The sequence below is a fragment of the Oreochromis aureus genome, linkage group 7, assembly GCF_013358895.1.
Source record: "Oreochromis aureus strain Israel breed Guangdong linkage group 7, ZZ_aureus, whole genome shotgun sequence".
Classification (NCBI taxonomy): Eukaryota; Metazoa; Chordata; class Actinopteri; order Cichliformes; family Cichlidae; genus Oreochromis; species Oreochromis aureus.
The window spans coordinates 56478765-56506091 of record NC_052948.1 but is presented as its reverse complement, the minus strand read 5'-3'; the positions used below and the strand labels follow the sequence as shown (position 1 = coordinate 56506091).

General features: G+C 41.6%; 1 protein-coding gene across 5 annotated transcripts in view; it reads left to right on the top strand.

Annotated features, from left to right (window-relative positions):
• LOC116329311 (seizure 6-like protein) overlaps nt 1-27327 on the top strand; it is a 120558-nt gene that overhangs the window by 66907 nt on the left and 26324 nt on the right. For all 5 annotated transcript variants that reach the window (XM_039615292.1, XM_039615290.1, XM_039615291.1 and 2 more), the window contains exons 4-7: nt 4792-4987; nt 25942-26127; nt 26234-26405; nt 26738-26904. In XM_039615292.1, coding sequence (XP_039471226.1) covers nt 4792-4987; nt 25942-26127; nt 26234-26405; nt 26738-26904 — 721 coding nt within the window. The remainder of the gene's footprint in view (nt 1-4791; nt 4988-25941; nt 26128-26233; nt 26406-26737; nt 26905-27327) is intronic.

Sequence of the window (27327 nt, the reverse complement as noted above, 5' to 3'; positions counted from 1 at the left end):
TAATAATACAACAGCTTCTTGCCATTTTTTGTTTCTTTTTATCGCTGTGTAACTGATTTCTATTGAAAGCCTGTGCCCGCTAGTACCTCTTGCCACTACTTACCAGAATCCTTTGCGGTTTTACCCCTGAATGACGTCACATTTTCAATCTCTATAGATTCGACACTACAGTGTCTGCTCACACCCCCACAACCTCACCTGTAGTCAGCCTGGAATTCAATTCAATTTTATTTATATAGTGCCAAATCACAACAAAAGTCACCTCAAGGTGCTTTATATTGTACAGTAGATTGCACAATAATAAATACAGAGAAAAACCCAACAATCATATGACCCCCTATGAGCAAGCACTTTGGCGACAGTGGGAAGGAAAAACTCCCTTTTAACAGGAAGAAACCTCCGGCAGAACCAGGCTCAGGGAGGGGCGGCCATCTGCTGCGACCGGTTGGGGTGAAAGAAGGAAAACAGGATGAAAGACATCTTTCCATCCAGAATCCAGAGCCACACCATTGTGCCAGCCTCTCTCTTCACATGGCGCTGTTGCCTCCTGTGAGATTCCTGACACCCCTCCCCCACCCATCACCTTCACTCAGTACCAGGTTGAGATGCAAATGAGGGGACTCCACTCAGGCAAGTCTGCTGGACCAGACGGAGTGAGTCCCCGCGTCCTCAAGGCCTGTGCCCCCCAGCTGTGTGGAGTCTTTCATAAACTGTTTATGCTGAGTCTGAGTCTGCAGAGGGTACCAGTGATGTGGAAGACATCATGCCTCGTGCCTATCCCAAAGACGCCACGTCCCAGTGGCCCCCAGGATTACAGGCCTGTGGCACTGACCTCCCACATCATGAAGACCCTGGAAAGGCTCATCCTGGACCAGCTGCGACCCATCGTCAGACCACATCTGGATCCCCTTCAATTTGCTTATCAGCCTCGTCTCGGAACAGAGGACGCCATCATCTACCTGCTCAATCGTGTCTACACCCATCTGGACCAGCTGGCGAGCACTGTGAGGGTCATGTTTTTTGACTTTTCCAGTGCTTTCAACACCATCAGGCCGACCCTCCTGGGTGATAAGTTAACAGCGACGCAGGTGGATGCTTCTCTGGTGTCCTGGATTGTTGATTACCTGACAGGAAGACCACAATATGTACGTCTCCCACAGTGTGTGTCTGACAAGGTAATCAGCAACATAGGGGCACCACAGGGGACTGTCCTCTCCCCCTTCCTCTTCACCCTCTACACCACAGACTTCAGCCACTGCACAGAGACCTGCCATCTTCAGAAGTTTTCTGATGACTCTGCGGTGGTTGGATGCATCAGCAGGGATGATGAGACAGAGTACCGGGCTGTGGTCGACTCCTTTGTCACGTGGTGTGAGCAGAATCATCTGCAGCTCAACGTGGCAAAGACCAAGGAATTGATAGTGGACTTCAGGAAGACCAGGAAACACTTGACCCCTGTTTCAATCCAGGGGGTCAGTGTTCACATTGTGGAGGACTATAAATACCTTGGAGTACACATTGACAATAAACTGGACTGGGCTAAAAACACCACAGCACTTTACAGAAAGGGCCAGAGTCGTCTCTATTTTTTGAGGCGACTGAGGTCCTTCAACATCTGCCAGAAAATGCTCAGGGTTTTCTATGAGTCTGTTGTGGCCAGTGCGATCCTCTATGCTGTTGCATGCTGGGGGAGCAGGCTGAGGGTCGCAGATGCCATCAGACTCGATAAACTGATTCGTAAGGCCAGTAATGTTGTGGGGATGGAGCTGGACTCCCTCAAGGTGGTGTCGGACAGGCGGATGTTGTCCAAGATAAAGACAATGTTGGATAACACCTCCCACCCACTCCATGACATGCTGGTCAGTTGCAGGAGCACGTTCAGTGAGAGACTGAGATTACTGAAAAGCACCACTGAACGACACAGGAAATCATTCCTGTCTGTGGCCATCTCCCTGTACAACTCATCCACTTAACACACTGTTTACTGCAACAGCTACACCCTTCTTGCATATGTTCTTTTCAGGTATTTATTAATAAGTGACTTTTATGTATATATATGCCTGTATATATTGTGCTATTCTTAGTTAGTGTATTGTCTGTCTTTGTTAATGTTTGTTTATAATGGAGCACTGTAACAAAAAATAATTTCCCCTAGGGCTCAATAAAGTATTCTGATTCTGATTCTGATTCTGATACAACATGCCACATTCACTCAATCACACCCATTCACACAAACACTTTCTGGTAAGCTTTTTAGTGCTTCCTAACTAACATTCAAAAACATTAATACTCAGATGGATGCATCGGAGAGCAACTGGGGGTTAGAATATTGCCTAAGGATACGTATCTACTCTTGATAAAACCTGTTTGATCAGGATGTATTATGAATAGGGTGATTTTTTTCTAATCCCTACATTTATGACTGAGATTGGGTGGTATCTGGATGGGAGCATGGGATCGTTGGTTTAAGAAGTGGACTAATGATGGCAGTGTTATTGTTTGGAGATGATGTGTAAACATTCTGAATTTGAGTTACCATTCTGAAAAAAGTGGTTGCTAGCATAGACCACCATCTAGCCCTGGGGCTTTATTGTTTGAGAGATGTTGTAGGGTTTTGTGAAATTCAAATATTGAAAGAGATGAATCCAGAGACACAATCTGTTTGTCCTTTAGTTTTGGTAAATTTAGATTTAGATTTAGATGCATTTAGATTTAGATAAACTCTTCAATGTCCGCATCATATGGATTAATCTGTGATGAGTATAAAGCTTTGTAAAAGTCTTTAAAAGATTTATTTATTGTTGTGGATAATGAATAATGTTCCCAGTTGAATCCTTTATAAAATAAATAGTTGTTTTTTCTTTATTTAGTTTTAACTGTGATTAGCAAGGGATTTTCGAATTTATTGCTATGCTCAAAGTTAGTTAAACAACTAGTAGCTCAGTGTTTCAACATTCGGAAGAAGGGATTGCACTCACGTGTAGACATTGACGAGGTACACCACATATCTAACCACTCTGACCTGTCGACCTGGTTGGACGACAGGTCAGAGGGGAGATATAACACCCCCATCTGAGGTTGGTTACCAAGCCCCAAATGTGATGGAAGAAGGATCGATGAGTGCGACAAGAACTGACCTGAAAGATATATAGCCGATCCATAGCCGGTTACCAAGACTATGTGAAGTACCCTCAGAAGATCTATTATATGATGTGAATACAGCACTATGGGCAATACCTACCCCCACCATTACAAGACTAAGTACAGAAAGGTTCAGTGACGAAGGTGCCTAAGAAGTATAACAAGCTGTCCTTGGCCTTGGCCAGCTGCTTGAAGAGATACACCAGAGAGATAAAAGGCAGGATAATAAGCCAGCTGTTCTCCAAAGTACCAGCAAAGGTGTAGTATCAGTGGCAGGGGAACAATATGAGCACAACACCACCAAGGTTGGAGACGGAGCAATACTGGAAGAGCATATGGCAGAAGGACACAATCCATAACAGCAGTGCTGGGTCTAAGAGCAGACCACAGCAACCTCCCTGAACAGGGTCCAGTAACAATAGCAGTGGCAGACAGACATCCAAGAAAGGGTCTCCAGTATGATGAGTTGGACAGCAGCAGGCCCCGACATGATTCATGCCAACTGGCTGAAGAAGCTGAATGTATTCCACGAGCGTCTGGCAGCACAAACGAACCCGCTGCTAGTTGATGAGAGACACCCAGAATGGCTGGAGTGTCCTAATCCCCAAGGACCCCCATAAGGGACCAGTCCCATCCAACTACCGGCCAATAACCTGCCTCAGTACCACATGGAAGGTCCTCTCAGCCATGATAGCAGCCAAGATGAACAGGCACATGGCTCAATACATGAGCAGGGCACATAAAGGAATTGGCAAGAATACCAGAGGCACAAAACACCAGCTACTGGTAGACAGACCAGTCAGCCGGGACTGCAAGACTAGATGCTAGCAGGCAAGGCATACATGGAATGCTACAACAAAGTGGCCGGCATAATATACAGAAACATCTGTGCTGAGTATGGCCTGGAAGTCCTGAGGTCAAAATGGGAGACGTCCCCAGGGTGGTCGAGAATGACCAAGGTAAGATCCTATGGGACTTCCAGATACAGATGGACAAATGGAGGTGTCTAACCAACCGGACATAGTAGTGGTAGACAAGCAGAGGAAGATGGCTGTGGTAGACGTAGCAATACTGAATCACAGCAACATCAAGAAGAAGGAACACGAGAAGCTAGAGAAGTACCAAGGGCTCAGAGAAGAGCTTGAGAAGATGTGGAGGGTGAAGGTAATAGTGGTCCCAGTGGTGCACTTGGTGCAGTGAGGCCCAAGCTAGGCAAGTGGCTCCAGCAGAAATAACATCTGACATCTCGGGGCAGGATCCTCAAGCTCCCAGGCCTCTGGTAGAGGACCCGAGCTTGAAGGATAGAAGTAGTCAGATACAAGTAGTCATTTGAATCCATAATTCTCTCCCTTCCTAATAACGTCCCGCCATCTCTCTTTATTATCACATTAATTACACATTCCTCTTTCTCTTGCTGTGGGACTGCTGTCTATCTTGATGCACTCCTCCACTGCTGGTGTTAGAAAAACCAGCTAACTCAGACTGTGAGAGACTTCAAGGGAGCTCTGTTTGACTATGGTTGCTGGTTGCAGAATGAATTTCAGTTAACCAAGTACTTCCTGATGGAGTGCAATCTAAACATTAATACTGTATGTATTCAAGCTTTCCTACAAGATGTGTTAAACATTGATTTTTTTAATGTGTTTCCAGGTGAAGAGTGTGAACCTTTCAGATGGAGAACAACTGTCTATCACAGGTGTTAATGAACACGGTTCTTTGCTGGTCTTGGCCAACCATACACTGCTTGTTGAAGGTCAGGTGATCCGCAGTCCCACTAACACTCTCTCTGTCTACTACTGCTCTGGACTGGAGGGAAGCATGGGTATCTTCCAGCTGCACTATCAAAGTAAGTCTACACACCACTCATTTACAGACTTACTGAAAAGAGTGCACAAAACTCAGTTTATGCCATGACTAAAACATGAATATGCTTTAATATTAACAGGTTATAGAAATTCAATAAATAGTACTTTCATTAGGTCCTAAGGGGCTGTTTACACTTTATACACATGCTAATTACAGAATCATAAACCATCTCACCCAATCAGTTTGCATGGTGATTGAATCTGTCATGTTAATTAGCTGATTAGAGCCCTGATTAATTGGCTCTCATCTCATTATGACACTATATGGGATATGGGAGTTTGTATAAAGAGTGCCCTTGTTGTGTATGTTCTGTGTGTATATGTGTGCTGTGTCATCCATTAATAAATATGGTAATTATTCCAAAGGAAGAAGCATCCAAGTACTACGATCCACTTTCTCCAATAATCACAGCCATCTACTCTTTTTATATTACCGCTAGACAGGAGAATAGTGCTGACGTGTTATCAAGGTTAAAAAAACACACAACATAAAGAGAAAAGGAATGTTGTCTCACACAGCTTACATGGCTTGTTATAATTAGGATTTTTCAATTGCCCATGACTGCTTGATTTCTTCAGTCACTGGGTTCTCAGTAATGAGAAAGTATGTTGCACCCTTGGATGTTTTAGTTAGCTGGTTCTTGGCACCATCTGTTATGGCTCTGCAGCTAGATATGTGAATGTCATGCACCATTTACATCTGTAATGATAAGTTACACTATGTACTGTAGTCTAGCCCTACATTTTATAACACTGTTCAGTATTTCCCATAATCTTTTAATATTATTTCTATTATTATCTAATTGCTTCTTATAGTATTTCTTTTTTACTATATCTTAGTATATTTATTAACTTATTTTTATCTTTTATATCTAATTTCAGCATCTTCAGTTCTCTTTCTTAAGAAATCTCTGTATAGTGCATTTCTCTTTTTACATGCATTTTACAGACCTTTTGTTATCCATGGACAGTATATATATTTTTGTTTCCTACTATATTACATTATTGGACAGTTTGTATTATACAATAATGTAAATATTCTAAGGAATTCATCATATGCACCATTAACGCCTTGTTTCTGATATATTTCACCCCAGTTCTGTTTCACTGAATCTTTTAAAATGCATTTATTCTTTCTTCTGTTCTTACTCGTCTGTACTCTTTTTTTCTTGTCCTCATCTTGTAATTCCTATCATAGACTGTAAAAAGAAGATGGTAAATTCTTATATGACACTTTTCTACTCTCCTGGAGTACCCTATATGTTGCACACTTGGACAAATGACACTTCCAGGAGTGCATGAGTTCAGAATCGTTCTCTTTACTTGCTCATTCGCAACTGCAAATACAAAACACAAGCACTTCAGTTCAGCGTAGCTGCACTCTGCAGGTTATCTGTGCAGTAGAACACATAGGACCCCAAAGCTGCCCAATTCAGTGCCTGCGTGAGCGCCACCCATGGGAATCATCATTGACCAGAATATTCTAGCTGGATTGCCAGTGAGCACAGTATGTGTCAGAAATAGTAATAAAGAACTGAATGCATAACATAACAATGATAAGAATGCATGAAATTATGGAGGGGGGGGGCAATATCTATTACAATACTTCCATCTGTGTCCATCCATTACATGAGTCCCACACTCTCCCCTCCAAAAGTGAATGTCGTCCCGACATTAGAGATTTCCCAGAATACATGTCTTCAACAGAAGGTTACAGCAGCAGCTTCATTGGGAGTCAGCCTCTAAAGATACTTTCTGTCCGGTAACAGTCTTTGGCATGACATGTATCTCACCCTTTATGTCATGTACCAGCAACAGACACTACTGGACAGGCAATGTCTATAAAGTCTCTCCGTCACTCAGGCATGCTCTGTATCAGACTGAAGGTGTAGACCTAACACTCTACCATGTAACCTTTTACACAGACACACATTTACTGCTGTATATCTCACATACAAGCCAGTATCTCTCTATGTGTAGCTAGTCTGGTTCTGGTACTCCCTGTTTAACTCACGTGAACTATTAAACTAATATATGCAGTTGTTGCTCTGTCAAATTTGCTCTTTTTAACATTTGCTACTGTGAACACTTCCCTTTCTGTTTAAACTGTCACCACAGTAAACTCAACATGTGACAATGAACTTAGTTTTTTTCTTAGCTGTGGACATCATTTGTGTCTGTTTATGACTGATCGCTGACCTAAGGTGTCATACGTGAGTGTCTTGGGTGGATTTCTGCATCGAAAAGGATATTTTCTTGTGGGAACTGGCTGTGAGTTGGGCTCTCCCTCGTCTTCTTCATCACCTGTTCTTGACTTCTTCCGTTCTCCTCCCCAGACAGCTCACTTCGCCCTGCCTCCTCCTCCTCTGCACTTGACTCCAGTCCACCTTTCTCACCCTCGTCTAGGCACTCGCTGCTGACACCACCACTTGACAGTTCTCCATTAGCTTCTTCTGGCTGGAACTCCTCTGCCTCTGCCCTCAGCTGACTTCTGATCTGGGTGGGTGATTCTGCAGATTGTGTGGTGATAATTCCCCAGTCACCCTCATCCTCTGAACTGCTGTCGTGGTCACTCTCCTGCTGCTTTTCTTGGGTCTTTCCCTTTCTTTGTTGTTTGGCATCCTCCTTCCCATTCTTGTTTTTCTCCAGCTTCTCCTCCTGAACGGGGAGAAAGTCACAGGGCAGTAGGAGGTTCCTGTGCAGAACTCTCACTTTCCCTGGTCCTCTCTCTGGCTGTACGGCATAGACAGGGCTATCTTTGTGCTTTCTTTCTAACACAACATGTACTCGCTCCTCCCAGTAAGACCTTAGCTTTCCGGGCCCACCCCAGTCTCTGAAGTTCCGTACTAGCACTCGACATCCCAGTTGCAGTTCAACTCCATGAGCCTTCCGATCGTACTGCCTTTTCGCTCTGTTCCTCTCTTTCTGAGCTGTTTCTGACGCCAATCTGTACGCCTCTTGCATCCTACTTCTCCACTTACGGACATAATCACTGTGAGAAGTACTCTGGTCACCTGGAACCAGGCCAAACATGATGTCCACTGGTAGGCGGGGGTTTCGGCCATAGAGAAGATAATATTCAATTCAATTCAATTCAATTTTATTTATATAGCGCCAAATCACAGCAAAAGTCGCCTCAAGGCGCTTTATATTGTACAATAGATCGCACAATAATAAATACAGAGAAAACCCCAACAATCATATCATATGACCCCTATGAGCAAGCACTTTGGCGACAGTGGGAAGGAAAAACTCCCTTTAGCAGGAAGAAACCTCCGGCAGAACCAGGCTCAGGAGGCGGCCATCTGCTGCGACCGGTTGGGGTGAAAGAAGGAAAACAGGATGAAAGACATGCTGTGGAAGGAGACAGAAATTAATAACAGATATGATTCGATGCAGAGGTCTATTAACACATAGTGAGTGGCTGGAAAGGAAAAACTCAATGCATCATGGGAATCCCCGGCAGCCTCACGCTCTGCAGCAGCATAACTAAGGGAGGATTCAGGGTCACCTGGTCCAGCCCTAACTATATGCTTTAGCAAAAGGAAAGTTTTAAGCCTAATCTTGAAAGTAGAGATAGTGTCTGTCTCCCGAATCCAAACTGGAAGCTGGTTCCACAGAAGAGGGGCCTGAAAACTGAAGGCTCTCCCTCCCATTCTACTTTTAAATACTCTAGGAACAACAAGTAGGCCTGCAGAGCGAGAGCGAAGTGCTCTAATAGGGTGATATGGTACCACAAGGTCATTAAGATAAGATGGGGCCTGATTATTTAAGACCTTGTATGTGAGGGGCATATCCTATTGCTTCACTCCGTGTGCAGTTATACGCATGCACCACTTTGCTCAAGGAGTTTTTCCAGTCTGCCTTGGCTTCCTCTGCCAGGCTCCTCAACATGGAAAGGAGTGTCTGATTAAATCTCTCCACCTGACCGTCCCCCGCTGCATGGTAAGGTGTCGTGCGGGACCCCTGGATACCACAGTACCTTTCTAGCGTGGCAAACAGCTGGTTCTCGAACTCCTTTCCCTGATCATGATGTAACTGGGCAGGGAATCCAAATTTGAGCACAAAATCTCCAAAGATCTTTTCTGCTGCTGTTCTTGCTGACTTGTTGGTGCATGCATATGCCTGCACTGTAAAATATAACTTGTTGTTTCAACTTAAAAATATCAGGTACAGGGCTGCCTTAAAATTTTAAGTTAAGTCAAGAAATAGAGTTTGTTCTTATAACACAACCAATTGTTATCTTAATGAAAAATCACATGTTGTCTAAACTTTCGTCTTAGTTTAGTTGACTGAGATTTGTTAGTCAGTTCAACTCCTTTAATTGTCATTTTTACTTGGGAAAACCCTTTCAGCTAAATTAAAATAATCTATTGTTTAAACTCTTGTCCTAGTTCAGTTGACTTGGGTTTTTTAGTTAATTCAAATACTTTAGTAGTTCTTTTAACTTAGGAATCTATTTTAGCTTAACTAACATAATCTGTTAGCTAAGTTGATTTAAGTTTATTAATTAACTGAGCTCCTTAAGGTAGCTGAGTGAACTTGTAAATCAGTTTCATTTTAATTATCAGAGTTGATTGACTGGATGTAAAGAAAAATGTGTATTAAACATCTTAAGTTTTGTTTTTTTAGCTTTCTAACATCCATTTCAGCAAAACTACCTGTTAGGTTCATCTTAGATCTCAGGTTTAAATATCTACATTCCTTTAAATTAATTTTCTGTTGTTTACAGAAAAAAAATAAACCCCACAGATTCCATTAAAGTCTATCTGATCATTTCATACAGAAAGTTTGTTTTAAGAACATGACAAGACAATTACTAATGAGCACCCAACATTCACCATTTATTGTGCCATCTTAGTCATCTGAGAAACAGAAAAATCAGTGACGTAGCTCATCAGGCTCACAATCCATCAAAACTCAAAGGCTGCTCCTGTGAAACAATAAATTTGAACTTGGTCTTGAGCCCAGTTTGGGTGAAGATTAAATTCTGACCAATACTCTAGGAGCAGTAGTGATTCTTGTGAAGTAACAACATAAAGTCTGCATTAATGTAATGTATCAACGGAACACTTGCTATTTTAGAAAAGTTATTCTTTACATTTGCAAAATTTTTAAACTTCATTGTGCTCAGTCACACCTGTTAGCATAAAACTTGAAATATTAAAATAGTACAAAACCTTTGATAAGTGACAGTAAAGATCAGTTTATAACAACTAAGACATCAAACTCTTGTATTTGTCTTCGTTTACAATTGCAACAAATTCCACAGAACCAATATCTCTGAAAATGAGTGCATGCTTCTGAAACATTTGATAATATGGATATTTCAGAAACATCAGTTTGAGTCTGCTCAATTGCAAAACAAAGGAAAAACTACTGACTTGCATGAGATAAGCATCTGCAAAGTCCACCATTATATTGTTGTTCACATAAGTTTCTTAAACCATGAACAAATGAGTAATTGTCTAATCTGGAATGTAAAGTGTAGTCATTTAGTGACATACAAAAGTGAGAATGAGAACTTGCAAGAATAAAAAACAAACAGTAAAATAAAACTGTCCTTAACACTAAGGCAATTGTATGCTGTGAGCATACAATTACAGTTCTGCATGGCTTTCTGCAAGAGTCTGTTTCTTAGACCATGCACTAGTGAGATGCACTGCCTTCCACCAATGTTCATTAGGATGTTCTGAATGACTTCAAAGATGTCCTTAAGTTCCTTTGGATAGTCTATGTTGAGGGCAAAAAGAAGGCCCATCAGCATGGAAATGGCACTTGAGACATCCTCAGATTAGACAGGATTACTGCCGCCTCAAGGACAACCAACACATCGATGATGTCTTCTTCTTTCACCATCGCAATGCCAACTTTCATCCTCTTAGAAAACGTGTCTTCAATACCTGTCGGCTATAAAAGGGTTCAAAGACCAAAAAAAAAATAAAATAAATTACACAATTACAATTACACAATATCCCTTGTGCTTAACAATTCATGTCTTTCCAAAGAAGAGCCATACTGATGCCTTGGATGATGGTGATTGGCTTTGGGTAACACTTATTAGTTGTTAAAGTTTTTCAGAATGAGATATGCACCCCATGTTACAAATCCATTTCTTGCTTTAAACAAAGACCATGTTCATAAATAACTGAGCATGTCTTCAATTGCAGAATTCAAACAAAATTTTCAATTTAAATGGTAAATGGCCTGTATTTGTATAGCGCTTTACTAGTCCCCTAAGGACTCCAAAGCGCTTTACACATTCAGTCATTCACACACATGGGTGGATGACTGAATCGTGACTCAAGAGTTGACAGTTCGTCTTATAATTGGAAGGTTGCCGGTTCGAGCCCCGGCTCCGACAGTTTCAGTCGTTGTGTCCTTGGGCAAGACACTTCACCTGTTGCCTACTGGTGGTGGTCAGAGGGCCCGGTGGTGCCAGTGTCCGGCAGCCTCGCCTCTGTCAGTGCGCCCCAGGGCGGCTGTGGCTACAATGTAGCTTGCCATCATCAGTGTGTGTGAATTTAAATCTACTTATGCTAAATATTGGCTGTGCTCTAAACCAAATCTGGCTGAGAATACATGAAATGTGCAAACTGCAGCTACACTACAGGATCAGATTATGGCTCCATAGACAATGCTTCTTTAATCAGTTTATTGATTAAAGTTTATTTTTTTCCCCTATATTAACAGCATGAAAAAAGAGCATATAGACATGGCTGAACAGGTTGCATAATTGGCACTGAATATCAACATCCACCTTTACCCAGCTGCCCAATGACTCTCGGCCAGTAACCTTTAATTGCTTACCCAGTCTACACAGTCTCTTTTCCAGGGTCCAGGACATTTCACCAAAGTATTGCCCCCACAGCTGTAGCAGCCACTGCAGCCCCTTAAATATCCTAATATCTCTGCCATTACAATATACAATGTGAGAAATCAAACGTAAAGCTGAAGTGAACAGTACAGCAGCGAAATGTCAAAGACCCTGGTGAAGACATGAATAAACACAAGACACTAATAATATCAATGCTAGCTTGCCAGTTAGTTTCTCTGAAACCTAGACCAAATCCAGTGTCAAAGATCTTGTAATAATACATTTGGTGAGGAAAAAGTACACGTTTCATTTAAAATCCACTGTGGTGCTGTCATTATTAAATTTACTAAAAGAAACAATGCTAACCTTCACAGTCTTGAAAGTGTGTGAGGGATCTTCCTTTAGAAAATGAGGTCCTCTGTCCTCTTCCTTTGTGTAGGGCTCTGGTCAAAGAAGTCAAAAGAAAACAAAAACACTTTTTAAACAGTGTTTATGAAGCATGTAGACAGCTCCAAATTCACAGCTTTTTGATACATAATTCCATCAATATATGATTATCATTGGAGATTTTGAATCAAGCTTATCAGGACATTCAAGTAGAATATGATATCCAACCTACCACCAATATACATAGATTCTGTAAAAGTTACCACACTAAATGTCCAGTTGTGAAATATGATGACAGACTTTACTTATCAGCTTTCTTTCAATGAGTTCATCAGTTGAACTGGATAACCTAAAACTTAAACAAAGGATTAGATTTCGCAGTTGAACACTTACATCATCACCAAGCATCTTATGAGCCTAGTTAGCCCTCCTATGCCGCTCTTGATTTTGTACAGCTCCACGAACCTCTCCATAATGGTCAAGCACAGCAAAAGGAACCCTTTCAGGTCAACAGATGTAAGACGGGCAAATTCTGCTTCAACCTGAGCAATAGAAGAAGAGGGGTGGAGAGTACAGGCAGAATAAAAAAAAGATTCTTTGAGACCCAAATTTAAGCAAACAGTCATCTGAGGCCCATTAGAGAAAACACAAACACACAAAAGCAAACAAACAAAAGATGCACTTTACCTGCCGTTCAGCAAACAAGGAAGTTCAGAGAACAATAAGCTCTGTCTCGAAATCTTTTAAAGTAGAATGATTGTGAAAATGACTTATGTGATGTAAAACTTTAGTAAACGTGCGATTAAAAAGAACACTGAGTAAAAGGACAAGTAACAATTTCCTTATTCCTCAGATGTTTACCTTGATGAGCAATACTGTTTTAGTCCAACTGCCTCATTAAAGTTACACAACAGGCTTTTTACATTAAAGCCAGCAAGTCCATTACATACTCCTTTTTAGATCTGAAATACTGTGCACATTCTGTGTATATGTAGTGGACAGCAATTTACCCAAAAGAGCGCAAAGTTTGCAAGTCCACCTCATTTAAATGACAAAGACAGATGTGATCATCTAGACCTGTGAAAATAAATTAATGACAAACCTGCAGTTATGGATGTTATTACAACCACAAGAACCTAAACAGTCTGCTCCATTGCTTTTGTTAATGAATCATTTGTTGGTAACACATCTGAATATTTAGTTTATGCCACCTGCATGCGATCATCAATAGTGCCATATTACTTCTTAAGAAGTACCCTGACACTACAATCTTTATATCATTTGTTCTACAGAGCTATTAAGTTACAATATAATCTGTGGTGTTTCCAGTATGACAAAATGCACAAATTGTAACTTACCATTTGACTCCACTGACAAAAATAAATCCCCAGCATCAAGTTTGGCTTCACAGACCTAAAATAAGTAAAATAAAAATATATGTTATAATTATATTGTTTTCGCCATTTATTCATGTTTGCTAATTTTCTGACATATAAACAATGTTAGTTTTGTTACAATACAGAGAATGCAGTTTAATTAAAAGGTAAATTATGCAAAAAAAAAAAAAAACTTCTGCAGTATACCATGCCAAAAATCAGTGTCTCTGATGCCAATTATTTTATCACTACAGCTCTTTTAGTATGGAAACTCACACAATCTGGTCATACTGATCACAAGAGTTCAAAAATAAGTCAAAATAGTGAGCTGTTGTTAAGCATAAAGCATTTCAGGGTAACAAATAACTGCACAATAGAATTAAAGCAAAAAATAAACACACTGGAGGACTATCTGATAAAAACTAATATAATGCTGGTTTGTAGACCATATTTTGTCTCAGTCCTCAGTGCACTCTTGCAGCTTAGCATGCAGCAGTTAATAACTTAAGTGATTACATAGGGGTAAACAGATGACAACAAGCATCGGAGTCCCGCTAAAAAGGTCTTTTTGAACCCAGTCAGTTATTGGAAATATTGCCAAAATGAACTTCCACCAAAATACAACAGCCTGTGAACTTGAAAGAAATTTACAAGTACAGAGACAATATGAAATAAGCTTTATTAATTAGCTGAGTTAGCTTGCTAATATCGCAACAGTGGTTGAGTGCACAACCTTAAAGCTAGCGGCACAATACTTGTGATTTGGTCAGTGCCACATTAAACCCATAAAAAAGGCCATGTGTCAGTTTATTAGGTCAAGTTTGGTCATGACACACAAGCTGGACCTTGTCGGCTAAAGTTATATTAGCTAAAGCAAACATTTCGGTAAAAGAGAAAAACACACATCATGCCATAAATTCAAAACATGTTCCAACTTTTGTAGCTCTCTTTCCTTATAGTTATAACCAATGTTACTCACCTTGAAAGCAGATTCCAAAGAAGACGATTAGAAAACGTCCAAGTAAAATGAGCATGTCGTTAACCGCCAATTCCCCATGATGCACCTCGGTAGCAGTCACGTGAGGCAATTTTGAATCCTGCTGTGCTCAACTTACCCACATTGTCAAGTTCACATAAGTTGCTGATTTAGCTGGACATGAGTTTTCAAGTTAGCTTTTTTTGGTGTAATTGGGACGTTTTTAACTTGTAATTCTATGTTATAACAACAACTTCAGTCATCTATCGTCAAACTGATATAGAATAATATGTTGAAATAACAAACATCTAGAATTACATTTTACAGTGTGTGCAAACCGGGTGAAATGATCCATCACGACTAGAATGTACTCATATCCTCCTTTACAACTCTCCAGATGTAGGAAGTCTATTGAGACCATCTCAAAAGGGTATGTGGTGACAATGTTGACCAACGGTGCTCTAGTTGGTTTGCTTGGATGTTTCCGTTTCAAGCAACTGCACACCTTGGTCACATAATGTTCCACATGTCTTTGCATATGTGGCCAATAGAATTGATCATGGACCACTCCGAGATGTCCCATCTCCTCATGGAGCTCCTTGTACACCAGCTGATGGAATTTTGTGAGTAACACTAGCTGAGCTCGAGCAGCGGATTTCCTGTACAGGATGTCGTCTTTGTCAAGGTACAGCTTACTCTTTTCCCAGCTTAGAACTGAAGTGTCTTCACCCCTGTCTCTTCCTCTCCAAGGAGGCCATTGTCCTGTCATAACATATTCTCGCACCCTGCCAATGACTGGATCATCCTCCTGTGCTTTCTTTAGTGTCTCTTTGGAGATCTGTGTCACTGGGGCCATTACTCGTTCATGCTCTACATCAGCACATGCTGTGGTTATGGTATCCGGACACATCCATGGCTCATGTTCACGGGCTTTCAGCTGGAGCGCCTGTGTAGCAGGTGTGATTACCTCTGGTTTCATTTCCTGTGAGCATGTGCGCATGTACTCCTCCATGTCTAGTGGCATCCGTGATAACCCATCAGCATCGCCATTAGCCCTTCCTGGCCGATACTTGATTGAGAAGTTAAAATCTGCTAGCTCAGCAACCCACCGGTGTGTTGTAGCATTTAGCTTCGCTGTAGTCAGGACATAGGTCAACGGATTGTTATCCATATACACTGTGAAAGAAGGTGCGTAATACAGATACTCCCGAAATCTCTCACAGATTGCCCACTTCATTGCTAGAAACTCTAGCTTTCCAGAGTGGAGGTGGTAGTTAGTTTCTGGAGCTGTTAGAGTTCTCGACCCATACCCAATGACAACCAGTTTGCTCTGCTGTCTCTGGTACAGGACTGCACCAAGCCCTTCTTGAGAGGCATCGCAGTGCAGCACAAATGGTCTTTCGAAGTCAGGGTATGCCAGGAGTGGTGGACTCAGCAGGTGTTCTATAAGCTGGCATAGAGCCTGGTGTTGTTCCGTCCATGTGATTGGCTGGCTTGAGTGGAGTTGGTCTGATTTTTTCCATTGTCCTTTCTGCCTGATTACCGTTGATCTTCTGTCAGTAATCACTTGAATCTTTCCGATCGATAGCAGCTGGTATAGTGGCTTGGCAGTGTGTGAGAAGTTTGGAATGTAGGGGCGGTAGTATAACAGGAAACCTAGCATTTTCCTTAGGTCTCCCACAGTCTCAGGTTTGCGGTTTTTTAGTGCTTGCACTGGTGCCAGTTCAGCAGGGTCCATGCAGTAGCCATCTTTGGATACAATCTTTCCCAGGAATTTCACCTTGCCCTTAAACACTTCACACTTTTTGGGGGTCAGCTTCACCCCGTGCGCTTGATAGTGGCGCAGGACCTCCCTCAGATCACGCAGGTGGCCCTCAAATGATCTGCTGTGGACCAAATTGTCATCCAGATATGGCTGAGATATTTCATCCCTCAAGCCTGCAAGGCACTCTTCCATACTGCGCTGGAACTCTGCTGGAGCCGAGGACAAACCAAAGGGGAGCCTTACCCACTCATATAAGCCCCAAGGTGTGATAAAGGCTGTGAGGGGTCTGCTACTTTCCTCCAGGAAACCCTGGTGGTATGCCTTGCCCTGGTCCAGCACTGAGAACCATGCACTCCCAGTCAGGCTGTTTAACATGTCTTGAACACGAGGGATGGGGTGACGGTCAGGAATGGATTTCCGGTTCAACTCACGGTAATCCACGCAGAGACGCAGACTTCCATCCTTCTTGCGCACACAGACGATGGGTGATGAGTAGGGGGATCAGGATTTCTGAATCCATCCTCTGTTCAACAGGTCCTCCAAATACTCCTTCACCTCCTTGTGGAGTGGCTTGGGGACTGAGATGTATGTGCGTCTTACTGGGGTTGTGTCATTCAATCTGATCTTTAACTTCAGGGAGGGGATGCATCCCACATCGCTCTCATCTTTTGAAACACAGGGGACATGACAGACTCGCACACTGAAGACACGACACCATAACCAACATAGGGAAACAGAGAACTGAAACAGAACTAACTGAGCCTTAAAAAATTAGAATATAATAATACAAAAGGCATGAAACTCAAAATGCTGGGTGAATAAACCCAGAACCATGGCATATGTGAATTTAGAAGCAAGAAATTACAGGTCACTCATGTCTTTATGGCTGTGTCTAAATTCAGGGGTTGCATCCTTCGAGGGACCTGGACTACAGACTATAGGCCTATAGACTGGAATTCAAAGGCCACGAAGACCGGATGTCCAAGGCCGTTAAATTGGATGGTCTAGCCTACAACATGTGGTTTCTGTTGCCTAGAAACTGCAACATAAGCAGCTACAGCTATGGCTGACAGCATGTTCAACAGAAATACAGAAAATCTGTATTTTATGTGATATATCTGGGAGAACACCACAGCCATGAGTCCCTTTAGCCAATAATGATGCTAAGTTTAGCTAGCTATTTTGCTAGTGTAGCTCATGAGACTACTCTCATTTCATTTTGATGGTGCAAACGTAACAGGATTTACATAGTTGATATTTTACTATATATACACACCTTGCGCATTTTTTGAAAAAAAAAAATGCTCAGTGGTGGAATTTAACTCTGTTGTCTCAAATATTACATTTCAGTTAAAATTCAAGGTATATATTTCTATTTCATAACATTTATAACATTTATATGTGTGACTGTCAGATAGATTTTACTATACAGTGACCACTGTCTCAAAGCTTTAGTTATATTTAGCTTTACTTTACATTTAAGTTTGAGTTATATTCCATACCCCCCCCCCCAAAAAAAAAAAAAACTAAAAAGATTTGATCCTTGTATGTTTCAGATAAAATGGAAGGCAAAGTGATGCAGTAAATATTTCTTATTGGATGAGAAAACTGCAGTATAATTTAAACAGGCTGATGTTAGGATAAAAGAGTCTAACAGGAGAGAGATGATACAGAAACATGACATCCTTATAAAATACTTACATACTTTATGAATGTACAACTTTTCTAGTTCTGAACTTTTTATTTAAATGAGCTGCATGCTTTTCCAACTGAAACCAGCACAATCTCACTTTGATGAAAACAATATTTTAACTAAATATATCCTGGATATATCAAAGCATTATCAAAGTTGTCCGTGGTTCCATTTATTTTTCTGTCTTTAACTGTCAGATCCGGTCCTGCAGAACATCAGTGAGTGGTTCCCTGTATGCAGCTGTAGTATATGTTGGAGATACTTCTGCAAATACAGCAAACAAATATCTAGAAATTGTTTTAAATGTTTTCACCAATCCCTCAATTATAGAGAACAGCTGTCTATTCTCCCCCTGTTCCCCTCTCCATCTCTCCTGCTGTCTCCTTTTTCTTCTCCTCTTCCTCACACACTGCTGAATTTGTCCTGGTGTTTCATCAGGGGTGGAGATCCTCTGTCCCGTCTCTTATTATTAGTGTTTTATACAGGATGAGAGCTCTTTTAACTATAAACTTTAGCACAGCATAGCTGAGTCTGTTTCCTCACCACAGTTCACGGCCAGATGTTTGGTCCCTGTAAATGCACTTAGCTTAAAGAGTGACCCGTCTGCTTGGTTTATCATAAAATGTTTAAGTACGTGCGGCTTCACGCCGCCAAACAGACCCAGCTTTGGTAGAAAAGCCAAAAATTTCTTCAACCTTTGATTTTCAATGAATCCTGGGATAGGTTGGGCCATGAAGGATACACCCGAACCCTTTTCCCACCTCTGTGGATACAATTGTGGGCCACATTTGGAGCAGCTTTCGAATTTCGACAACCTTTGTTGCCTTGCTGTGACCTAATCGGCCTGAAGCCCCTGAAGTTGGACACAGCCTATGTCTTTAAGACATCCCAGCAACAGAACTAAATGGTGTGTGTCATCTAGCTTCATGGATAGAGGAAGCTGGGTAACATCTGCATAGCAATAAAAATGTGTGCTATGACTTCTTTTGGTTGTGACTGTGAACTGTGTGTTGAGGTGAACCCGAGGATTTCTAGTCAGTGTCTTCCAACCTCACACACTAGTTCAGGCTCCTTCCACAGCAGAGGCGATGTCCATGTCCTAATAAGTTAGCCTCAGTAGCCGGGGATTTGACTGCCAGGGCCCCTACCCTGGATCACCATAATATGCCACAAGAAACATAATACATCTGACCCCTAGGGTGCTAGGGTGCCTACTCTGGGTGGTGGGCCTTCAGGAGGGACTCCCAATCTACATGTAGTGTATTAGGGGCTGATCACCTTGAAGTGGGCTATACTCTATCACTGGGACTTCAGTGATCCCTCCCACTGTTCAAGCTGACCCATGGGCCCCTTTCTCTATGTTCACCAGGAAAGCTGGCATAGACTCCCAGTTTCTGTGACCTTCCTAATCTTTAAGGTTCATTCATTGAAAGCTAGAGGTGGGGAAACCACCAGCAAGACCCCAACATAGAACAAGTGACAACAGATTGGTTCAGACGAAGTCAGAAACATCATAAAAGGAGGAGCTGCGGGTCAGGTGGGTTGCAAGGTATTTTGCAGATGTACAGCTACTGGGGGAGCATAAAGGCACCTAAATGGCGCTTCTTGTATGAGATTTGACAATGTAATTTTAGAAGGCTATCAGCTGATCATCAGCTGATTTAAGCTGGCATTGAGGTCAGCTGATTTGATGGGATTGTATTGACTGTCGAAGGCTGCGATGACTGGAAGTGAGGACCTGGTAAATTGGACAGTGTGTGGAGGTATGTAAAGACGACAGGAGAGGTCTCAGTGTTTCACTCCAACTTTATTAACTGACTCACCAGAACTCCACATACAAAAAGCACCAAAATGTCCACCCCAACACTTCCCTTCAACTTGAGTGTGAGTGGAGCCACCTGGTGGTCGCCCCCTCCCCCCCCCCGAACACCCAGTAAGGTCTCTTTTTAGTCCAGGACCCTGGGCCTAAGCAAACGGCCCGAACGACTGAACCTGGGAGGGAGAGAACTGGCAGAGGAAGGTCCATCCTGTGAACAAGGCTGGTGAAGGCGAGCAGGAAAGGCAGGAGGAAGTTCAAATGCCGGTGGTTGGGGGGTAGTCCTGGGGGGAAAACCAGAGTCTGTTAACCCCGTGGAAGGAGGGCAGCCACGGCGAGGGGCCTGGGCCGGCACTACATGACTGTCCGGAAGAATATGTGCAGGTTTAAGTCTGTCAACACACAGTTTCCCTACGACCCCCAAAATCCAAAACAAAATGTTTCTGGCCCGGTTCGATAACCCTAAATGGGCTGTCATACAGCGGATGCAGCGGTGTCCTGTGGGCATCGTGCCTGACAAAAACAAACTTAGCAGTCTCTAAAGTCTTTGGAACAAAAGTGTCAGGCAGGCAATGGTGCACCAGACCAGGAACCCGAAGTGAGTGCAAAAGCAGGTTGAGGGATAGCACAGATGGATCGAAGGAGGGAGGAGGGTTGTGAATCCAAAAATCCGGCAATTTAAGCGCCACAGCAAACGCAGCCATCGGCGGAGGTGGAAGTCCGGCGGCGGCCGATGCTCCCAGGCCGGAGCTGGCTTCGTCTTCGAACCTTAGCATGTTCACCACAGGGGTCACCAATGTGGAAGTATGTAAAGACAACAGGAGAGGTCTCAGTGTCTCACTCCAACTTTATTAACTGACTCACCAGAACTCCACATACAAAAAGCGCCAAAATCTCCAACCCGACACTTCCCTTCAACTTGGGTGTGAGTGGAGCCACCTGGTGTTCCGCCACAAGTGTAGTCTATAGCGCTGCTTCTGTACCCTAGCAACCATGATAGTAGCCGTTAGGACAGCATGTAAGATGAACATGTTTATTTCATTTCATTCATTTTAATTTTTTCATGATAAAAATTGAGATGTTATCAGTCTGCGATGTATGAGAGGCTGAAAAAACACTGTGGCCATGGGCTGCGTACCTTTAGCAAACAGTAATTTTAACTTAAGCTAGTCAACAAGTTTGCTGATGTGTCTTTTGAATTAAAGAGATTTTCATATTCTGGTTTTGTATTTGTTCTCTGTATTGTTAACCTTAGGTTTTGTCTTTTCTAGTGCATCTGAGCATCTATGTCCTAGTTTCTGGTTCTTGCTTTGTTACGTTTGTTCCTTCCCATGCCTGTCTGTTCTCTCTGTGTTCCGTCTTCATGGCTGTCTGTGCTTGTAGCCCTGTCCCTGTGTTTTCTCCCTTCATGTTCATCTCCTATCTATCTCCTTTGTCTTCCTCGTCTGTCATGTCTCTATGTCTGTTTCTCCCCAGTACAAGTGTCAAGCGTTTTATTTTGATAGGCTCCTGTGTTATGTGTATTATGTTCGATTTTGCTTCCCCTGTCTCAGACTGTGTTCAGCTTTGTTACCTAAGTGTTTCTACGCAACCCAAATCTCCTGTGTATATCTTATCTGCATATCCCTGTGTTCTCTTTAATGTCGTCATTGTTTCCTCTCTAGCAATGTTTTCTTTTTAAGGGTTCGAAACAATCCAACATCCATCTCCACAGTGACATCTGCTGGCCAATTTGGCTATCACTACCTCTTGATAATGCTTTTCTGTGAAACAATGATCCAGAAAAGCCATGCACGGTTCCAAACAAAGCTAGTTATTATACCGGACTGTCAGTAATTGTAATCAGCAGATGTTTTGAAGAAATCCACAAACAAGGAAAGAAAAATAATGAGACTGTTAAAGACAGTCATTTCTGACGGTAGTGATCAGTGAGTGTGCTTCAACAAAATTCTATATCTGGTAACATTTGTGTTGGTCACAATCAATCAATTTCTAAAATAAAATATACAAAGAAAAGACTGCAGTTCTTACTATAATAACCACACTGATTTACAGCTGGGGTTTTTGGTTTTGTTTTGTTTTGTTTTTGCTCACAGCCTTGAAACTCTGGATGTGTTTGGATGGCTTTTAAGTTTTTTGGGCATTCATGTCATCAAAATGCTAAAAGCTGGCATAGTATTAGGTTTGATTTTTAATTGACTAAAAAAAAAAACTATATTTAAATAGATTCTTAGATAACACTTTTCTACTCTTCCAGAGCAGTCAAAGCGCTTTATACAACATGTCACATTCGGCTATTCACACAAGCACTTTGTTCTATGCTTTTCAGTGCTTCCTAGTTAACATTCACACTCTGATGGATGCATCAGAGAGCAACTTGGAGTTAGTTTCTTGCCCAAGGATACTTGGCATGCAGACTAGGGGAGCCAGGAATTGAACCACTAACCTTCCAATAGGTAGATGACTTGACCCGCACATCTTTAAATCATCCTCTGCTGAGGAGCCTCTGAACTATGGCGAAACTTTCCTAAACTTTATCTTGTAACACTGGCATGATGTTTTACTGTGGGTCTGGTGATTTGGTCATAGTGAACCTGCATAACTCCTGTTGTTGTTTAGATATTCACAAGAGGAGTGTCAGTGGGAATAAAAATAGGAAAGGAAAAAATACATCTGTCATTAAAATTGTTAAGAAATAGATTGTCTGTAATTAATGAATGTGTTTTTCTAGCTTTTCTTTTTATAGTATAAATGTATTCTTTATGGCGATGCAGTATGTGAGTAATGGATTGAACTGATGATTAAGTCACTTAATGCTGCAAATTACATTCTCTGTTGAAAGTAAAAAAAGCAAAAAACAGACGACGTCAGAACTGAAAACTCCTGCCTGTTTTATTTTCTCCTTGAAAGCAGAGCTAGTGTTTTATTGATATATTTAAATGATTGTACAGCACAGTGACCTGCTCTCTCTCTGCTGATAGGAGTGTTTGGAGCTCACCCACCAGTCTCTGTTTCTTGCTTTTTCTCCAGAAATAATTCAAATAAGATATTTATATATTATTTATAAATCTATATTATGTTTATTTGATTATACTTTGGATTCCAGTGTTCAAGTGATTGCATAGTGTAGTCCAGGGGTTCTTAATCTTTTTTACCTCGGGGCCCAACTTTTCCACTACAAAAAAATCTGGCCCCCATTCAGATATTAACAATGTATCGAAAAGATTGATGTTTCTTTTGGTTTGATTTATATTTAATAACTAAATCAAATCTGAACCTGCACATACAACTAAATGCCAAATAGGTTAACAATTCATGGAACAAATCAAACTGCAAGTAGAAATTGAAAGGCTCAAGTCAGGCTTAATAACACAAAAATAATTAATAATTCAATTTTACTACAGCAAAATAGGCAAGAAAAAAGGGAAAAATCAAAATTGGATAAACAAAGTGGTGATAAAATAAATATATTCAAAAATCATTTTCTAATTAAATTAAAAATAAATGAATAAACTTATAAAATTTAAATAAAGTGCAAATGAAAATATAGCCATATAATCTGTGAGTGAATATGAAAGTTGCTTCAGCAGTAAACCTTTTTTCATTGGCAGAACCAGAAGTTACTCTTTATATCTGAGACAAATGAACAACAACAGTTACAACATTTTTTTGGCAAGCTGCAACTCCCCTTTTATGTTCACCTCTTAATGAGACACTTGAGCCTGCCTCTGAGACACGAATCCAGGTCCAGTCTGGGTGGAATGGGGGAAAGGCTCATTCTCAGAGTCTGTTTCGGGCTATGGTCTTGGCTGAAGCCACGATGGAAAATCATGATTCACACAGATATGTCGTTGTGAATGGGAGAAAGAGTTTCAGACCTCTCAGTGCCAGACATGGGTACTCCTTTGAGACAGCAATTCAGAAGGAGCCCAGGTCCAGTTTGCCCCACTTCAACTTTAAAGTGCTGTCGGTGGAAACTTCCAGAAGTTGGGACTGCAGATGTGAGGGCAATGCAACATCATTTTCAGTGGGATCCACAGAAAATGGGTGCAAAATCCACATGTGTCCTTCTCTGGGATCACAAAGCAAGTTTCCTCTTGCTTTGTGGACTTTGTCTGCAACAAAAAACATGTTGCTGTTTCTCTCTTGAAGTGAGATGTTCAGCTCGTTCAGCAGTGAAAAAATGTCACAGAGATAGGCAAGCTTGGCTTAATGATGTGCAAGAGGAGATTTTTTTCTCCGTGAGAAAAGAAAAGACCTCATTCCTCAGTTCAAACAAACACTTCCTCTTGAAAGCCATCTCACCTCACTGTGGTAGCAGCAGCTGGACATGATCTGCTTCCATGTCCTCACAAAGCTTGGCAAAACATCTGGAGTTATTTTTAATGAAATCAATAGTTTTCACACTTACACCCATCACCTCGTGGAACTCTGGTGACATCTTTTTTGCTGCAAGGGTTTCACTGTGGGGAAAACAGTGGGTCCATTTAGCTTCTGGTGCACGATCAAGAATCTGCCTAATGACGCCTGCCAGTCATTGAAGCTGCACCATCAATGCACACCCCAACACATTTCTGCCAGTCCAGGTTGTTCTCAGTGAAATAGTTGTCAATGCAGTGGAAACACTCCTGAGCCATGGCTCGTGTTGGTAGCTCTCCACAAAACAACGTGTCTTCATGCAAACTGCTGTCCCAGTGATAATGAACAAAAATCTGCAGCAATGCACCATTCGTGATATCAGTGGACTTGTCTAGTTGCAAAGAAAAAAATGGACTACTTTTTATTCTTTCCAGAAGCTGATGCTGTATGTCTAAGTCCATGTCCGTGATACGGTGGTTCATAGTGTCGTTTGAGAGTAGGATGGTCAGTAGCTTCTTTGGAGCAGTCTCTCTGATCATGTCATGGCACATATGTACAGCGGCAGGCAAAATCAACTCCTCCACTATAGTGAAAGAATTTTTACTCTGTGCCACAAGTCTGGATACGAGGTAGCTTTTAAAACACATTTAGAGTTACCAGTCAGTGACACAACAGACCGTTTCTGTATTTGCAGTTCCTTTTAATATTTCTCTTGAAATATTCCACTGGCTTTCTTGCGAGTGTGGGATGTTTGGTTTCGAGATGCCATTTTAATTTCAAAGGCTTCAGTGCTTCGTTGGATAAGATTAGTCCACACTCCACACATTGGGTCTGCCTCGTTTCCTCCATTCACAAACCCATACTTCAGGAAGTCAGGGTTATACGTGTACAAAAATTTTGCCTTTTGGGAGGTGGGCTTGCCACTTTCATCTTCATTTTTGCATTTTAAGAGCTTCTACATGTCTTTTGCTAACTGCAAACGGGGTCTTCTTCTGCTTGCTTATTTAGGCTAATTAAACAACTCCCACCAACTATTGTAACTGAGATTTTCATGGATATCAGTAGTCCCTGGTGTCTTCAATTAATAACTTATGATGTCCCACAGCCCGCAGGTATAAAACTAAATTTTTTTGCGGCCCTCAAGCTGTGACTCAAAACCAAGGGCCTGTCCAAAAGACTGGTTTGTAAAAAATGGAAGTCCTTGCTTCTGGCAGTGCAGCAAACCCGGTCACGTGTGTTCTGCACTTCAGAAGCAAAAAAATCTATAGCAGTAATATGCAGTAGACATATGAATGTAGCAGTAATATTCATAAAAACAAAGCAACCCCCCCACCTTTTTACTTAAGTAGAAATAAAAATACTGATAGAAATTAGTTTGTTTGACATTTATGATCAGGTACATTTTGGTGTTGATACTAAGTTTATGAACGTATAACTTTTTGCAGCTCTGTATACTTTTTACTTAAAGGAGCCACAAACTTTTTCCACAGAAACCAGTACAATTCCATGTTGATGAAAAAATTATTTTAATAACATATTTGTTATTATAATTCGATGCCTGTTATAGTTTGTCTAACGGGGATTTGCCGTAAGATCCCAAAGAAGATTGGGAAACTATTTTGGAATGACTCTTGGAATAGAGTGGGCCGCAAAAAGGATACACCTTGTCTCATCGTACTAGTCTGAACTAACCTAATGTTATTGTATTGGTACTCACTTACTTCACATTCCTCTATCCTCATGTAGTCTTCAGGCTGAGTTGCTCCCTGCCAAAGAGACCTCATTTCGGAGATGTATCTGTACTGGACCTGCTCCCTGGAGGGACTGCGCGCTTTCACTGCCACATGGGTTACCACCTGCATGGGGAACCAGTGCTTACCTGCCTTAATGCCTCCTTGCCAGTTTGGAGTGATAAGGAGCCTGTGTGCAGGGGTGAGTGTGTATAGAACGGTTTCTTTACAGTTTACAGTTTACTTCATTTCACTTTTTGTGAAAGATACTCCACTAACAAATTCAAATTGAGCGTTCTGCTCTTCAGCTCTTTGTGGGGGAACAGTGAAGAATGCTACAGTGGGACGAGTGCTCTCCCCATCTCCCCACCATGGCCCTAATGCCACCTTGGATCGCTCCTGCTCCTGGTCCCTTGAAGCACCCAAAGACCAGAGGCTGCATCTCCACCTGGAGAGACTGGCCTTGGGACCAACTGACAGGTAAAAGCAACCATATTGTATGGATGAATATCTGAATAGGCATATCAGGTACAGCTCCAAAGGCCCTAAGGGTCAGATGCAAAATGACTAAAACCAGAAAAGACCACACTAGATCTCAAACTAAACAATTACCGCTGGTAATTATCAGTAATTGCCACAAAAGATACAAAGAGACACACAGAGAATTACCTTAAAGAGATGTACAACAATAAAAATGATCAGATATCTGTCCTTGATATCAGCAGTACTGGCACTGTATTTAATTGGTACTAAATTTTGTATTATCACACACCACTAATCCATTCATTGACACCATCTCTGTATCGCCTTAGGTTGGTGTTGTGGAGTGGGCTGGACGCTGGCTCTGTGGTGCTGTTTGATTCAGGTCGGGGGGGTCAGATACCCTTTGAAGGAGTGATCAGCGAAGGTCCAGCTGTAAGAATCCAGTTCATCACGGATCAGCCCAACCACAACACAGGATTCAATATCCGCTATGAAGGTGCAGAAGCCACTGTAGATCTAGTTGAGCACAAAAATTAAACATGAACTACATTCTTGGAGAGCAGTTCAAACGATTATATTTATTGTTATATCTCTATAATTAATGCATAATTATGTAAGCAAACAGAAGACCACTGGTAAAAAGACCAGTGTTTATTTTTGCATCATGGACTGTTAATCTGATTTTGAATAGATTGCCAGGAAGTGAGCAGGTTCTTCATCATTATATTAGCCAGCATGTTAGGTGTTTTTGGCAGTCTCAAATAGCCATAGGATGGAAAAATACCCTTCAAAATGTTTGTCAGTATCAATGAAGAGAAGAAGACAACCAAAGAATAATCTTTATACAATTTATTATAAATGTGTGGGTTAACAGATAATTAACACAAAAACTATACATCATTTGACATTTAGTTATGGT